The sequence below is a fragment of the Halichoeres trimaculatus genome, unplaced genomic scaffold, assembly GCF_033239565.1.
Source record: "Halichoeres trimaculatus isolate MK-OKI-2021-1 unplaced genomic scaffold, fHalTri1.1 fHalTri1_scaffold_5, whole genome shotgun sequence".
Taxonomy (NCBI): Eukaryota; Metazoa; Chordata; class Actinopteri; order Labriformes; family Labridae; genus Halichoeres; species Halichoeres trimaculatus.
The window spans coordinates 7044228-7061171 of record NW_027437183.1 but is presented as its reverse complement, the minus strand read 5'-3'; the positions used below and the strand labels follow the sequence as shown (position 1 = coordinate 7061171).

Sequence of the window (16944 nt, the reverse complement as noted above, 5' to 3'; positions counted from 1 at the left end):
AGTTTACTGAAATTATGAGACTACAGCATGTTTGAGGTGAGTCCTGCCAAAGGACAAGGGTTTACATACCTTTTCCATCCTCCACCATGAATGTTTACATGATGCGTTCAATAAAAGTATGAAGACAAATAATTGTTTGTGCAGTTAGTTAAAGCATACTATGTTTCTCTGTTGCTGTGACTTCGATTAGGATCAGATCACATTTTATGATCAATTTAGGTATCAAGGTAAATTCTTTTTCTTGCAACTGTATGATTTAATCAACGACTATTACAGACTGAAATCATCTTGGGGCTGCATTATTCTTTTCACGAAATATTTTCAACCATAAACATTTCACTGTGAAAATGCAAATCAAAGCCATCATCATGACCAAAAACAACAACAGAGCAATGACATCGATAGAATGGTACTGAATCCAGGACATCTTGTAAGACTTGGTCTTTAAGTGATCCGCTCCTCTGTGTCTCATTACAAACTCGATCCAGAACATAGCTTGGTCCAAAGGCTTCATGGGCTGGTCTCTGTGCAGTCTGGAGAGTTCCAGCATGTTCTGCCTGTAGGATGGCTCATACAACACCGCCCTCACAGCCTCCAGGAAGTTGTCTTTGTCAAATGTGCCAAAGTCCAGCACTTTGGCAACACCCCGCCTTCCCATCCTGAAAAGGTTATCATCCTGGTCAAACATCAGAGGAAGGCCCACGATGGGCACTCCGTGGTAGATGGCCTCTTGGAGTCCGTTGGTGCCCCCATGGGCCACAAACAGTCTGGTCTTTGGGTGTCCTAAGAGATCATTTTGGGGCAGCCATTCCACCAGCAAGGTGTTGTTTCCCAGGGTGGATGGTCTCTGCCCAGTATGCCTCCAGATGACCTTCTGAGGTAACTGGGCAAAAGCAGCAGCCACGTGTTCAACTATATCATTCGGAAGAGTTCCCACCAAGGTCCCCAAGCTCATAACGATGACTCCATGCTCTGCAGAGCTCTGAACAAAGTCCTCCAGGTGTTGAGGAAGCGCTTTGGAGGGTTTACACTGAAATCCACCCATGTAGACAACATTGGGCATGGTGGGACGAGGAAACTCAAAGGTAAAGTCAGTTCTCATCAACCATATATCTGCTGCCTGAACCAGTTCATCATAATGGACATCTGGACCAAAGTATCGTTGGACAAACGGAGCATAATAATGCTCTTTTATTGCAACCTGGCTGGAAACCACCCTTAAGGCAATCAAAATGTTCACCACCCTTTGCCAAAAAGTCATCTTATCTGGCAGTTCGCTGCCTGGTATAGGAACATATGAGAGAGGTGAGGGGGCAATCGTTTGAAGCCCATCTGCCAAGATCGTCCATCGTACATTGAAGACCAGAGGCAGACCTAACCGATGAGCCAGAAGAATCCCCCCGCCTAAGAAAGGGTCAGTAAGAACAACATCATACTCAGCTTCTTTGAAGCGCTGCATTTGTTTTTCATCCTCAAACATCTTTTGCATTTTTTCCACCACAGCTTTGTGAGCATGATGCAGCATTGTTATGAACTCCTCCCTGGCTTTTAAAATGGATAAAGTTGAAGCATGGAAGTCACGTCGAAGGTGCAGCACTCTCGTCATGTAGCGATAAAAGTCATCCATGTTAAGTCCAGTGACAACATCAAGAGTGATCGACTGGTAGTGATCAGACTCTGCCTGGATGTGCCCCGTGTTTTCTTCTCGGATTACAGTGATGTTGTGACCTCTGGAATGGAGTTCCTCAATGAGGACCCTCATGTTGACCCAGTGGCTTCCATCCACAGGATAAACAAGGATTTTACCTCCGTCAACACTTTGAGTGGAAAGGAGCAGTGCAGCTAGAGTCATCAGTTTAAACTGGATCATCTCTGAGGCGATGCTGTGTGCACAAAGCAAGAGAGCATATAAGGATGATTTTACAATTTATCTTTTAAGTTCTTGTGAGAAACCTTAAGAGGAATTTTAAAGACTTTGGGGAATAGTTCGGGTTTTTCTGATGTATGAGGTACTCGTCAATGATTAGTATCCTAGCAACAGAGGATGCTGCTTAGCTCATGTCTTTAATTTATTACAAACCATTCTGAGAATCAGACCAAAAGCTCCAGGTTTCTGCTAGAAATAAAATCAAAAGATGCACTGCCAAACATTTATTTTCAGTTAAGTTGAACAGGTCATAGTAACATAAAAAAAATTGTGAAATAATGTATCTTAATCTAATTTCTTTATATCACAAAACTTTGCATCATAGCAGGGGTGTGCAGACTTTTTTTTAAAGCCACTAATCCTGCCATGCTTCCAAAAGTTTCCCATCAAGGCAAGAGATCTACTCATGTTTATGCTCATATCTCTGAATACCTGTGCTTACACTGATAGTAAAGGGTCAACAAACTCAGTAAACACAGTGATGTTAATCTATCATGAAAGCTGACTGACAATATTTCGAATTAGTTATAGTTTTTCATGTACTTACAGTTTAAAGCTGTCGGGCAGAAGGTCTACAGCCTCCCAGTCACAGAGAGCTCTGCAGATCTGGACTCCATAAACTCTGTGAATGGGACGTTTATCCGTTTGTTCAAAGGTCAGCACTCAGCCAAGGTAAGAGACGTATTCTGAAAAAAGATACAGTATTCAGAAAATGACCAGATTAATAACAAATTTGAAAAAAACACAGAGATAAATTATGATAATTCATAGGAAAATGTCTTATTTTGGTAGTACATTGAGGACAGGATGTCTGATCTAATTTTATCGTTGTTCATGACCTTTTCTGCTGATTGTAAATTAAAAAAAAACAATAATAACAAAAATTTTGAGTACCCAGTAATTTATCTTTATTCTTTTTTTAAATACCAAAACAAGTGTTAAAATTGTTTATTTTTCCTTTTATTGTGAAAATCCAAATAAAGACACATATTGGGTTAGACCACCTACACAGGAATTACACTCCACTGAGCCACTGTTACTGCCACTGCTACTCCATCCAAAAATCCCTCCCCCAAAAATAACTTGTAATACTACACAGCAAGCAAATTTACACTCTTCATTCCACACACCTGCCATAAAGGCGCTGATGTAACACCTTGTACTTTGGCCAAAAAGCTGCTCTTTCTAAATCAGTCGCTTGAACTTTGATCACACACAGCAGTGATGTTGAATCATGTTGTTTAGTTGGATTTTCTTTGGATTAGGTTGTAACTGATGCTTCTTTTGGTTTATTTTATATTTTGTTTTCATACGGGGTTCACTATCATGATGTGTCAACTGCTTCTACAGGTGTACTTATCAATAATGCTGTTTTTTTATAACTTGACATCTGATTGTCTTATACCATAATCCTGTAGTGTATGATAAGAATGTTTACAGGACATTTAAAGCTTATCCACCTGTTTGAATGTGTCTTTCTTTACTTGGTGTTACCTGTATGACCATGATTTCAACCTAAAACACACTGAGATTCAAGGCCTCCTTGGAAGAGAAAGAAGTGAAACTGATAAGTGAGTTAATGAATAAGGAAAGATGAGTCAATGAGTACCGGTTTGGTCAATCAAGGGTTGAATTCACAGCTTTTACTCTGCATTTTGAACTGAACACTTGGAGGGATTATTTGTTTATCAACTACGGCGGATGCGTGCGCAACTTGGGTGCAGAAGCATTGCAGAGTATAATGGTTTGTCAACCAATGTGAAGGAGTTAACCACCAAAAACACATTTTTTAACTTAATGTCATCACTTTGATGGACAGCAAAATGCTCCCAGGTTTGTGAAATAGCAGTCACTGGACAGAAGAGATCAGCAAGTGGACAGATATTAGATGGACAGACGTATTTAGCTGAGAAACCTAGCGTGTACCCAGAGAGGAAACACAACTCTCGCTTGATGTTCATGACTGCATTATCTATGGACACTTATAAGACTGTGACAGACCAGGATATAAACATCGTTTCATAATATTCCCTTATTTTACTTTGGTCATAAAATCAGTTTCTGTAAACCATAATTTATAGGTTGTTTGTTTGCAGTCAAACCTAGTTAACTGAGGTTGGATAAAGAACACACATTTAATTTCACACACGCAGACGTCGCTGGTGTATCAGTGTAAAGTATGACCCCTCTCGGCTGTTGATCAAGGCTGCCGTCGGCTGAAAGTCACCAGTTAGCATGGTTACTATTAATGCCGAAACACCGGTTGAGCTATAACAGTCGAAACTTGACAGGAGTTGCCTCTATTGTGTAGTACTGTTTTTGACAGCTGTCCACTGAAAAAGCATACAGTTTGATGCTTCTAACAGGTTGAATTTAGTGTTTAAAAAATGTTAACTTGTCTGAATGAATGGAGCTAAATGCTGCTTCTGCTGTTGAGACACGTGCGCATCTTTATGATGATGTAGACTGATAATCCCTCTATACATTTTTAAGTAAGGGGTAATGTGTGTGCAATTTACACACTAACTATTCAATATTTCTCTTATTACCCAGCTACTAACTGAAGATGCAAACATGTTGGCAAAAAGAAAACATCAATGAAAAGTTTATTTTATCGATTTAAAATGATTTACGAAAACAGCTTTTAAAATAGACTAAGTGACTCGACGGCATCTTACACACCCAGTAAGAAAGCCAGGCGATAAACAGTCACGACTGATTCCAGACATGTTCCTGCTGGCTGCAAACAGAAATGTCAGACTGGATAAGTGACAGATAGCCTGTTAAAATGTGCATGTGTTAATACAAGACTTAAATCTCCTCACTTTTTAAAAAGTTGTATGGAAATAAAGTGATATATGAACCAGAGAATTTATTTTTTCGAAAGTGATTTTATTTTCATTTCTTGAACAGTTGGATAAACGAGAATAGAGAGTGCACCAACCTCTGATAACATCCTGACACTATCTACTGATGGTTTAACTTCATAGAAACATTTATCTTAAATAGTTTACATTGTAAATCAGTTAAAAAGGAAATATTTGTCATTTTGGTAGTGTTGACTAGATTAAGATGCTGCCTAACAGCATTTTCAGTTTTAAAGACAGTCACACAAAAACACCTGTGGACATGAGACTAAAAAATTTGTAAAACAAATATGCATTGCTTTTATTTTTATTTCTCAAGGGGGAAAATGTCCTGGCATTTAAACTGCATCAAGAAAAACTCCACAGCCCTGAGTCTCCATCTGCTGGTATAAAAATGCCATTGCATAATGTTTACTGGGATATATTTAGAGTGTAAAGAGCGTGAAAGAAGATTTCAACATTGATTGGAAGTCATTGCAGAGTGTCAGATAGCGCAGGCTTGGAGTATTTACAGCAGCCAAAAGAAGATTCAGGAACTTGGTGAGTCTCAGAAGTTGAAAAAAGGGAAGAAAGAAAGATAAATTAGTAAGAATGTCTGAAAGGGCCCTTTTTGAAAGTTACCAGTACTGCGTTGTGTGTTCAGAGACTTTTAGAGATCCTGTGTCTCTGAGCTGCAACCACAGCTTCTGTTCGAGCTGCCTGCAGAAATTCTGGGAACCAACCAAGAACAGCTGTCTAATCTGTAAAAGGAAATCATCGAAAAGTTTTCCAGGGGTTAATTTTGCGCTAAAGGAACTGGCGGATTCATTTGCTGGAAGACAGAAAGCGGGATCATCCAAGACGGAAAAAGGAGAGAAGAAGGTGAAGGTGGTGTGTAAGAAACATCCAGGAGAGCCGAGACTGTTCTGTAAAGAAGATGACAGAACTGTGTGTCCGTACTGTGATGGTTCTCTCCACCAAAGTCACACTGTGATTTCTGTAAATCAAGCAGTCAGTGAGCTGAAGGAGCAGCTGAAATCTGACTTAACGTCTCTACAGGACAAAAGGGACAAATACAAACAAGTGGAGAAAACATACAATGAAGTCATTCAACACTCCAAGAAGCAGCTGTTGTCCACAGAGACACAGATTGTAGCAGAGTTTAACAAGCTCCACCAATTCCTGATAGAAGAAGAGGAGTCCAGACTGAAAGCTCTGAGGGAGGAAGAGGAGCAGAAGGGGGTTATTATCAGCAGAGAGATGAAGATGATTCAAGAGCAGATCTCCTCTCTGTCAGTCAGTATCTCTGCTGTTAAAGAGGACCTTAAGAAGCGCAACGTGGCCTTCCTCAGCAGTTATAAACCCACTCAGACCAGAGCCAGAGTCCAGTGCTCAGAGTCAGATCCACAGCTGGTCTCAGGAGTGCTGATAGATGAGGCCAAACACCTGGGCAACCTGTCCTTCAGAGTCTGGGAGAAGATGAAGGACAGGATCAGCTTCAGTCCAGTCATTCTGGACCCAAACACAGCAAACCGTTATCTCTATCTGTCTGATGATCTGACCAGTGTGAGACAGGGAGACACATATCAGCAGCTTCCAGTCAATCCAGAGAGACACACGTATTATGTCAACATCCTGGGCTCTGAGGGCTTCAGCTCAGGGAAACACAGCTGGCAGGTGGAGGTGGGAGACCATCCTGTGTGGAATGTGGGTGTGGCTAAAGAGTCAGTCGACAGGAAGGGAGAGATAACTGCTTCACCTGAAAATGGAATCTGGTGCTTACGCCATCGTAGTGGGAAATACACAAACTGCCTTAGTGAGACTGTCACAGTGGAAAAGAGTCTCCAGAGGATCAGGGTCGAGCTGGACTATGAAAGGGGGGAGGTGTCCTTTTACGACCCTAGAGACATGACTCATATCTTCACTCACAGAGACACTTTCACTGAGACAGTCTTCCCATATTTTAATATTGGAAGAAAAGCTGATATCAAAATCTGTCCAACTGATATTCCTCTTTGATGTTTGTTCATGTGTGACTGCTTGTGCCAAAGAAATATGCTTTGCTTGCTGCCTTTTAACAAATTCATATTATCGTTAACTTATTAAGTTTTTGTTTGGAATCAGCTTTGTAGTTAATAGTTTGGGCCAAATATAATCGTAATGTGAACTTGTTATGAATAATTCTCCACTTGTGAGACCATACTAAATTGTCTTAAGGAGAAACTTGAAGTCTTTTGGGGTGTATCTGAAGTACTGTGAATAGATAACTTTTTTTCTTTCCTAAACTTTGTTTTTAGGAGGATCTTGGTTTTTTCCTGAAATCTACAGATGTAAACTGTTAATTATCTTTATGGTTTGCACCATGATTGAATCAACATTACTTAGAAACTTTTTTTTTTTTTTTTTTGGATCTGTGAACATTTATGTCGGTCATTGTGCTTACTGTAAAATCGAAAGTGTGGAGAAAAATCACTGTGTTGAACTCACACAATGTGTACAAGTTACAGAAAAAAAGTTACAAACAATTTTACATTTTATTTTTCATTCTCTGAGGTACTTGTTAAGTTATTATTACCACCCCATGTTTCTGATTTGCTGAAGTAAATTGTTGATGCATCAGTTTAAAAAAGTCAGTAGTGTTGTGTAAGATAAAATTATTCAGAAAGACATATTGCTGGTTAAATACGTATTCTTTAATACATCATTTCAAGGATATTTTTGCATTACTGACTTGAACAAGGGTGGCCTACACATAGGCTATACAAATAAATAACGCTTTATGTACCCTCTCTGTGTACTGAAACTTCTTAAATGAGCCAAAAAGATGCATATCCAAGTGAAAAATGTGGACATAATACTAATTTAGGAGTCCCTTCATGGTGTCCCCTTGGCAACTGGCAGCAGACCCTACTGTCTCCCTTTCTTCCCCCTTCTCTGAGCCAGGAACCTTCCGGATGTGAAGCAATAAACTCCAACTACTGCACCATCACCCACGAAGAATGCTGGCTTCCTAATCCATCAGGATTACTCTGGAAATTTATTTAAAAACCACCGTTAATTCTGCCAAGAACTGATTAGTGCCACAAAGTACCATTAACTAAGAGGTTTGTTTGTTTGTTTGTTTTGAACACAAAGTGATGAAGCCAAGACTAACACATTTTTGATTGAGTCAGCTGACCAAGATGACTGTAATTGAACATGCATTTGAAAATTTTAGGTCATTTATTCTTTCACTTAATTAATGGAATCAACCATAAAAAACTTCTTGCAGAAATAAACTCAGACATTCTGATTCAAAGGTCATGATTTCAACCACCCAATCAAAATCAGGGTTTCTTCGTGTCACCCCGCTCTTATTGTGAAATCCAAACGGAAGTGTTAGAGCGTCTCCCGGAACTGACTGTGAGGAAAACAAACGGTGAGTTCTTCCGGTAACAATAATAGAAATAAACCAGCCATGTGTTCATCTCTTAAAAACTAGAATTAGTTGCATTTCCTGCAAACTGGTTTTATATCTGCTCCTTTGTGGTATTTTCCGGTTTTACGGGTAATTTTGAGGTATAACGGTCCAAAAAGCTAAACGAAGCAGCTGATAGCCCAGTAGCCTAACAACAGGAACACCCCATCACTAAGATTTGCGACAGTTTGGTTTTATATTCCTTCACAATGAAGGTGTTTATATAAAATCATTCTGGGGAAGATGAAAGGTAAAGTATCCTATTTAATTAAAAGTACGTCTTTGGGTATTACAGTCTTAAGCCTGAAGCGCATGCTCACCTCAGGTAACAGCAAAAGCCTCTCACCTCCTCTTCAAATCTAATCGGTTTCAACGATTTGTAGTCAATAATTTTAATTTTACGTCTGTTAAAGAGCCTGAAAAGACTCAAACATCTAAGGGGATATTTTTTTTATCCTAAAACGTAACTTTACTGAATGCAAAATAATGTTTAACAATGCAATTGGTGTTTTTTTGTGTTTGTTTCACAGACTTTTTTTATTTTTACTCTCCACCTGCACTAACACGGGTGCCATTCCAGTTTAATTGCACAATGTGTAATGGCAACGGAGAAATTCTATTTTTATATAACATTGTTCCTGACTCAGCTTTTGCACATTTATACTTTTTCAATCAGTTAAAGCAAACCTCATCTCCTCCATTGAGTTGAATAACTGTTGCCTCGCCTTGATGTCTCAACCAAAAACAGAATTCCCCCAAGATTCAGAGACCAACAGCGTGAAGTAGTTAAACTTTGAGCCAAGTCTGATATATGGGGTCATTTGATGGATTTTAACTTGGCAGTTTTATTTGTATATTCTATAATTGGTTTGTCAAAAGAAATACTCTGCATTTACAAGCAGACTTGAGAGAGACAAGAAATGTAGGTAGAGACCACACCAAATAAAATATTTGACTATTGTACATCTAATTTTTTTTAACAATTCCTTTTTAAGAGCCCCAGGTTTAAATGTGATATGACCACTACACTGTGTTTCTAGAAGTGCCTTCCTGGATAAAAACAGAGGCATCTACAGCACCAAAGAGTCTGGGAGGAGGTTCTGAGAAGTAAATTCACAAATAAATGACATCATATGCAACTTTCACTGGGTGAAGCTAGGATATATTGCCTTCAGCAGTATTGCACAGCCATTAAGTGTGTCTTTATTTATGCAGGGGGACAAGAAACTAAAGCAAAATCTGCGAATAGGTAGCCGTGATCTATCCAAACCTATCAGCTTTGTATTTTCAGATAATTCTTCACCCTTTCTTATCTCATTGTGTTTACTACCAAATCATGATTCTACAAGATCTGTTTGATTTTTTTTTCTCAGTGCGTTTGTCATTAATAGAAAATTTGAACCACTTTTGTAGCACAAGTTTTTTAAACATTTTTTTATTTCTCTACCTTCAGGGAAATATGATTAAGCAACAACCTGATGGTGTTGGAGAATGATGGATGACCCGACAGCAAACAAAGGCCATATACCCTGTCAGTCTTGGGTCTTCCACAATGGCTGGTCTACAACTACTGCTCAAGGAACCCTCCTGAACCCTGTGGCCACCTCTCAGCATCTCAGTCTGGGCTCCTCGTCTAACCAGGGATCTTCCTACAACCACCTGCAGGTGCCCAATCAGAGCTGTATGAGAGACCCCGGCACCTTATTGTCCACAAACAACACTCATCAGTCTGCAATGTACAAGGCCACTCAAGCTAGCAGCACTTCCTCATCAGACACACTGTTTGCCAAAGCTGTTATGCCCAGTGTGTCTCAGATTAACCCCTTTGCCCAGGGAATCCCTCACACTTCATCAATGCTTCACCCTGTTAACCAAGGGAAGACTATCCCCTCACTATTCCATACCCAGAGAAACCAAAATCTGCCCATCAGCTCTCCATCATGGGGACGACGAGTAGGTACATCTCAGACAGCTTTAGAAGGAGCGATTGCAGACTTTGCTAGTGCTGGATGCACTCAAAGCTTTTCCTCATCCACTTCTCGGGAGCAGTGTCAGTGGATTCCTTCATCACTGAGCAGAGGTGAGGTGTTTTGGAAACTCAAGTCCTTAGAAGTTACAGTAATATGTTGTTATGTTTTTGGAAGAGTTGTGTGATTTATTTTTTTTCTTGGTATTTCTGTAAGGTCTCGCTTGTCAGGAAATTGAATAAACAGACAACAGAGCCAAAAACAAAAACTTGACCAACAAACAGCAACTAAAAAATTCTTCAGTTTTCAAAACACAGGGTGTAATCCAGATTAAAAACCTAGTTTAGATGTTGCTTGAAACTTCCTCTCACATTTTCTTCCCTGTCTTTTCCTCAGGAGCTGTGAGTGAGTCCAACCCTACTCCTCCTCCAATCAAAGAGCAGGCACAAGAGGAGGACATCAGTCCTCGGGTGAGTGAATTTACTGCAAATTCGAAATCCCTTCGTTTGTTCATACTTTTTTAAACATTGTTTTTTGATCCGCTTTCAGGCCGTCAATGAGAGGCAGCGTTTGTCACTTTTGAATCGGCGTGCCCAACTTCTTCAACAACTAGCAGAGCTGGATAAAGCTGTGAGTGTGTCACCTGACAGTTCCTTCTAGAGTTTTACATATTTATATATATTTTTAGAGATGATTTGACAGCTTTTCACATCTGCTCTGTCATCAAACAGCTGGAATCAATGCCTCCAGAAGACAGCAGTGCGAGCCAGACTCCACACACAGCTCATCTGGTAGGTCAAGATTTTAAAAATGAATTATCTACCATGTCCAAAAATGTATACCTTCAGTATATGCACTAACATAACTGAGTGAATTTCCTTTTTTCAAGTCTCACCCATCAATGGAAGAGTCATCCCAGTGTGTGGACACTAGAAGCAGTGATGACCAGCAGGATCAGCTGCCTACAGAAAAGTCAGAGGTAGATGTTTTATAAAAACTTCCCTCTTTGAGTCATTCTTTGATTCAATCCTTGACAGAAAGTACATAATTTTTCTAGCATTGGCATCAATAATTCAATTCATTGCTACAGGTGTGCCCCAGGGCTCAGTCCTCGGGCCCCTGCTATTTATAATCTACCTATTTCCCCTTGGCCACATTTTCCATAAACATCACATTCAGCTCCATTGCTATGCAGATGACACCCAACGCTACATCTCCACTGAGCCCACCTCTGTCCTCCCACCTACTTCCCCATCTGACTGCCTCCTTGAAATAAAATCCTGGTTCACAGCTAATTCAACAGTGACAAATCAAAGTACTTTACACTTCCAATTGATAATTCCTTTAATCCCCACAACCCCCCCAGGTCATGAGTCTAGGGCCCTGTTAACATGACAACGTTTTATCTGAAAATGCTAAAATGCAGTGAAAAAAATCTACGGTTACACAGAAACGCAGAGGAACTGAAAATGCTGTAGTAAGCATGCCAGGCCTGTAGTCTGCTCTGTAACTGTCTTATCCAGAAGCCACTTTTGGTAGAGCTCCACCGAAGTTGAGTTGAGCCGATCATCTGGTGTATTGGGGAATACTAAGTTCAAAAGTGGAGCAACAGATGCACACTTTGTTGAAAGACAGTCAGCAGATTCAGCACATTGAGCAGCACAAGCACAACACGGTAATTTGCGATGATCGTAACAATGGTATTGTTGTACTGTAGTATGCGCTCGCGCAAAGTGGAGTGTGACGTCAGCGTTACTACTGAAAACGCCAGCTTACTGTTTACACGGCAACAGTGTCGGCTGCGTTTCAGAAAAATCCCACTTTGGAGGCCGCTTTCAAAAGTTTGCGTTTTAGGTTGGCTGAAAACGCTATTTCCGTGTAAACCCGAGGCTGAAAAGCAACAAAACTTTTGTCCGTAGTCATGTCACCCTGAGACTTGATTACTGCAACTCCCATCTGTTTAGTCCCCCCCAGAAAACTCTCCATAAATCACAACAAGTACAGAACTCTGCTGCTCGTGTCATCACCAGGACTCCATCCATCAGTCACCGCATACAGTACAAAATACTGTTACTCACCTTCAAAGATATTCACAACCTTGCCCCTCCTTACCTCCATAATTTCCTCCATGTCTTTACTCCTGAGATCCTCTTCCTCCACCCATCTTACTGTCCCCTGTGTCCACCTCTCAACCACGGGCAGTGAGACATTCAGCTGCTCATCGCAACACCTATCACTCACTCTTCAAAACTCACCTCAAAACACATCTGTTTCAATGTGCCAACTTGTTTTGTAATTATGCGTTTTAACTTTTGTACTTCTTGTGTCTTGAAAGGCGCCATTCAAATAAAATGTACCATTGTTATTGAAAAGCTGACCTTTCTGCTTGAATCTTTTCCAGTTGCGCCTGAAAAAAGATCATAACTCTGGAGAATCAGAGGATGGCGATCATTCGGATGACCCTGTGAGTGACGTTGACTTCTCTGAGTTTATACCAGACCCGGCCGGCTTCTCCTCAGATGACTCCAATCACAGCCGTCCTGCAACCCCAGTAGATGAAAAACCTGTTCTGCCAACTGAAGAGCCCCAAGAATCAGGAAGTCCTCTGTGTAAGCCCAGTGATGTTGGTTCTCCAGTTAAGACAAAATCAGTTTCACCGAAGAAGTCTTCTAAAATTGTTGTGGCACGAAATCCAAATTCTAAAGAGAAACGTGCTAATGGGAGAAAAAACTATTGCCTGTTCTGCTTTAAGCCAGTTACCAAATTGCCACGACATTTGGAGGCGATCCACAGCGACAAACCAGAGGTCGCAGTTGCATTTCAGTATCCCAAGAAGTCCAAAGAAAGACAAAAGATATGGAAAAGACTAATAAATCAAGGGAATTTTATTCACAACAAAGAGGTGTTGAAGAAAGGGGAGGGTCAACTTGCTGCACGAAAGCGCCCAAATTTGACCAGACAAGCGCAGGACTTTGTTCACTGTCTGCACTGCCGAGGTCTTTTCCTGAAGCGTTATTTGTGGAAGCACAAGTGGTCATGTCCAGATAGGGTGAAAAATGAAAACAAGTCAGAGGATAAAGGAAGACGCATATTGTCGCTGTGTGCGATGGAAGCTTTAGATGACCTCAACATGACTGATGGTTTGAAGAACATTCTGTCTGTGATGCAGTACGATGACGTGGCACGAGCTATCATGGATGATCCCGTTGTCCTGCAGTTAGGTGAGCTCTTCTGTAAGCAACATGGATCTGATGAGAAGAAACATGAATACATCAGGCAAAACATCCGTCAGGCAGCAAGACTGGTCCTGGAAGCTCAAAAAGCAAGCCCCATGAAGAAACTGGAGGACTTCTTTGTGCCCTCAAACTTTCCACACGTGGTGTCCTCTGTGAAAGTCCTGGCCGGCTATGATCAGGAAAGGAAAACATACAAGGCGCCATCACTTGCAGTCAAGCTTGGCTATAGCTTACAGAAGGCCTGTGCTATTGTTGAGGCAAACGCAGTGAAGCGTGGGGATGAAAGTGCAGCAGAGTCTGCACGAAAGTTCCTCTCTGTGTACCAAGCAAAGTGGTCAACAAATATTTCTTCATGTGCATTAAAAACGCTCCGAAAAACTAAACTGCAGAAAGAAAAGAAGGTGCCATTAGCTAGAGATGTGAAGCGCCTCAACTCCTATTTGGAGAAAGTTCATGAAGCTGCAGAGACAAAACTCAGAGGCACTACCTCTACAGAAAACTACACTGCTCTGTGCAAGGCAGTGCTCGCCCGGACAATACTTTTCAACAGAAGATGTGCCAGAGAGGTGTCGCATGTGGAACTTAAAGATTTCATGTCACGGAAAAAGTCAAGCTCGCAAACTGGCATGGATGCATCCGTCTCAGAGATGGAAAGAGCAATGTGTGGCCTCTTCACAAGAATCGACATACGAGGGAAATGTGGAAGAACTGTCCCCATTTTTTTGAAGCCATCATTCGAGTCAGCTTTGGAGCTCCTCGTGGATGTTAGGAAGGTGTGTGGAGTCTCTGAGAAGAACCTTTACCTGTTTGCCCGAACTCAGGGACTGTCTGCCTACCATGGGTCAAACTGCATCCAAAGATACGCCAGATCCTGCGGAGCTGAGAATCCAGAAGTGCTGGACTCAAAAAAGATCAGGAAGCATTATGCAGAAATGATACAGATGATGAACCTAGACGAAAATGAGGCCAACCAGATTTTAGGCTCAACCAATCGAGGGCAAACCCTGCAACAGGCCAGCGACCAGCATGAGGGCGCTGGACTGCAATCCAATGGTAAGAAACTTCCTTTTACAAGTGAAAAAACACATCGCTTGAGCATTTTTCTATTCTACGGTCTGCTTCAGGCTGTAGAAAAGGAAAAATGCCAGAACACATTCAGGAGAAAAAAACAGCTGTAGCTGATGAATGTTGATAAACTCATAAGTCCGCCAAGATTTACAAAAGTTTGTTATGTTTTGCTACAATGCATTAGATAGAACTGTGTGAAGTTTGAACCTTTAAGTCGATTTTTTTTTTTTCACAGAAAGGTTGAACCAAGCTGCATCATGGGATGTGAACGAGCGATCCAGTTCACACCGTGGTCCATCAACATTCCACCCTCAACAAGCACATGGAAGAGGGAGAGGCAACGAGAGGAAGACACCTCAACAACGCATCCAAGCAGACTCTAAAGGTAGTCACTGTGGTTTTAAACATTTAAGCTGAACATATTTTTGCAGAATTTCACTTCTTTTATTCACAACTTTTACCCCACAGGTTCAAAAGGTAAGGCTGTCCACAGGACGTGGGAGAAAGCCGAGGTTGAGGCTGTTGAAAGACACATGATGCGTTTCATCAAAAAACACAAAGTGCCTCAGAAGGACGATTGCGTTGATTGTCTTGAGGCCGAGCCTGAAGCGCTGAGCACCCGCACGTGGAAAGGGGTAAAGGACTACGTGAGAAACAGGATCACTGCCCTGAAAAGGACCTCAAAAGCCAACAAAAAACTGTGACTGGTTCAGCAAGAATAACCACAGAGAGCAGAACAATTACTTAAGTTTATCATGTTGCTGAGAAAAAAGATTTATAGATTTTTTTTTAATGACAGCCTTTTGTTGCTATTTGTTTTACTGTTCAGTCTCCGTATTTGTATTTCATGCAACATATGTGCATTTCTGTCAACTGATTTAACCATGTTCACTGATCCTTTTTGGGGGTTTGATTTATTTGTAGATCCAAGTTATCACTCACATTTTGTAGAATTACAGCATGTCTTTAACTGTGTTTTTATTTGTGTTCAGACCCATTGGAAAGAAATTATGTGCAGTCATTTGTTTACCATGTTTCTCTTAAAGCTAACTTTGTGTTTGTGAGACAAGTTCTGAGACCAAGTTACCAGGTCTACTGTAGGCTTCTGCATCTGGTTCTGCTGTTTGTTGTGGTTCAGATTGACTTGGCTTTGAGACAAGAAACATTCAATAAAATTCCAAGGATTGCATTTCTGTAACTTCTCTATCAACAAAACACCAGTTATGTTTCTACTGCTTTAAAAACATGTCTAAGTTAACCCTTAACCATCATGCTTAAATAAAAGTCATTAAGCATAAAAACATCATTGTTTGCCTATACTATTAGTAGTACTAAAAGTAGTGGTATTGCCATGATTTTAAATGTTTATCACTATCTTTACTGAACTCTGTCTGGTAATGGGACATGAAGACTGGAGTTTGACTGACAGATTGAGGGAAGAGGTGACAGTCTTAACCTATAGCAGCATGACTAAGAGCTCTGTCAGACCTGATCCAGTTTTAACTGTAAGCTTCGTCAAGAATGAAAGTTTTAAGCCCACTCCTAAAAGTAGAGACCATGTCTCCCCCCAGACCTCAACCAGTAGATTTTTCCAAAGAAGAGAAGCCTAATAACTGAAGGCTCCACCTCCCATACTAGTTTTATAGACTCAAGCAGGCCTGCATACTGGGAGTTCAGCGACTCTAAGGGTAGTTTATTACTATTTAGATCATTGTAGGTCAGAAGAAGGATTTTAAACTCTGCTCTAGTTTTTAGAGAGCAGTTACCACTGGAAAAATGCACTCCCTCTTATTTGCCCTTCTAGCTGCTACATTTAGTATCTTGTAGTTAGTTTTGTTTATCCCTGCTTCAGTATAAGTATTTCAGTGTAACCCACTAGCATGGGGTCCCTAGTCTCTGATACTGTAATTTAAAAGGGGGTTCTTCAATCCTTTGTTTTTTTGTTTTTTTTTAAACTTTTAAACTTTTTAACTTTTTATTTTCAAGTCTTTTTCATTTTACAACAGCAGAAAATCACAAACAAATTATAACAATACTTAAGAAAACAAATAAAAAGAAAAGTGAGTGTTGGGGGGTACTTTCATCTCATTTGTCCTCACAAGGGTCTCTTTCGGACTGTAATATTTAATTTTTTCTCTTGTATTGAAACCATCTGTCCCAGCGACTGTCCAGAGTTTTTCTTTTAAATTTCAAAAGGTAAGTCAGTTTTTCCATATAGTATATTTCCTCTAGAATTGTGAGCCACTGGCCTGTTCCTGGTGGGTCAGTTCTTTACCAATTTCTCGTGATGGCCTTCTTGCATGCAAGGATCATTATTTTGAAGAGATAAATGTCCTTTTTATGTATACAGTTTCCTGGGAGTAGGCCAAGGTTAAACACCAGAGGGTCCCTGGGTATTGTTGTCATAAAAATATTATCCAGAATCTTTATTACTCCTACCCAA

General features: G+C 40.6%; 2 protein-coding genes and 1 pseudogene across 2 annotated transcripts; 2 read left to right on the top strand and 1 right to left on the bottom strand.

The window, feature by feature from the left end:
• Window positions 1–283: 283 nt before the first annotated feature.
• On the bottom strand, window positions 284–1870 carry LOC141790042 (UDP-glucuronosyltransferase 2A3 pseudogene; annotated as a pseudogene).
• A 3515-nt stretch (window positions 1871–5385) lies between these two features.
• LOC141790041 (nuclear factor 7, brain-like) lies at window positions 5386–6792 on the top strand. The gene has a single exon (XM_074669673.1). It carries the CDS (start codon window positions 5386–5388, stop codon window positions 6790–6792), a length of 1407 nt encoding a protein of 468 aa, XP_074525774.1.
• Window positions 6793–10150: 3358 nt separating this feature from the next.
• On the top strand, window positions 10151–15820 carry LOC141790983 (uncharacterized). The gene is made up of 8 exons (XM_074671156.1): window positions 10151–10310; window positions 10594–10667; window positions 10747–10827; window positions 10929–10988; window positions 11087–11176; window positions 12599–14486; window positions 14737–14886; window positions 14970–15820. The coding sequence occupies exons 4-8, from the start codon at window positions 10938–10940 to the stop codon at window positions 15203–15205; spliced, it is 2415 nt and encodes an 804-aa protein (XP_074527257.1). The 5' UTR covers window positions 10151–10310; window positions 10594–10667; window positions 10747–10827; window positions 10929–10937; the 3' UTR covers window positions 15206–15820.
• Window positions 15821–16944: the final 1124 nt, after the last annotated feature.

Coding starts and splice junctions, on each gene's coding strand:
- LOC141790983 (XM_074671156.1), top strand. CDS start 10,938: ATGCCTCCAGAAGACAGCAGTGCGAGCCAGACTCCACACACAGCTCAT. Junction 10,989..11,086: donor CTCCACACACAGCTCATCTG/GTAGGTCAAGAT, acceptor CCTTTTTTCAAG/TCTCACCCATCAATGGAAGA. Junction 11,177..12,598: donor TGCCTACAGAAAAGTCAGAG/GTAGATGTTTTA, acceptor AATCTTTTCCAG/TTGCGCCTGAAAAAAGATCA.
- LOC141790041 (XM_074669673.1), top strand. CDS start 5,386: ATGTCTGAAAGGGCCCTTTTTGAAAGTTACCAGTACTGCGTTGTGTGT.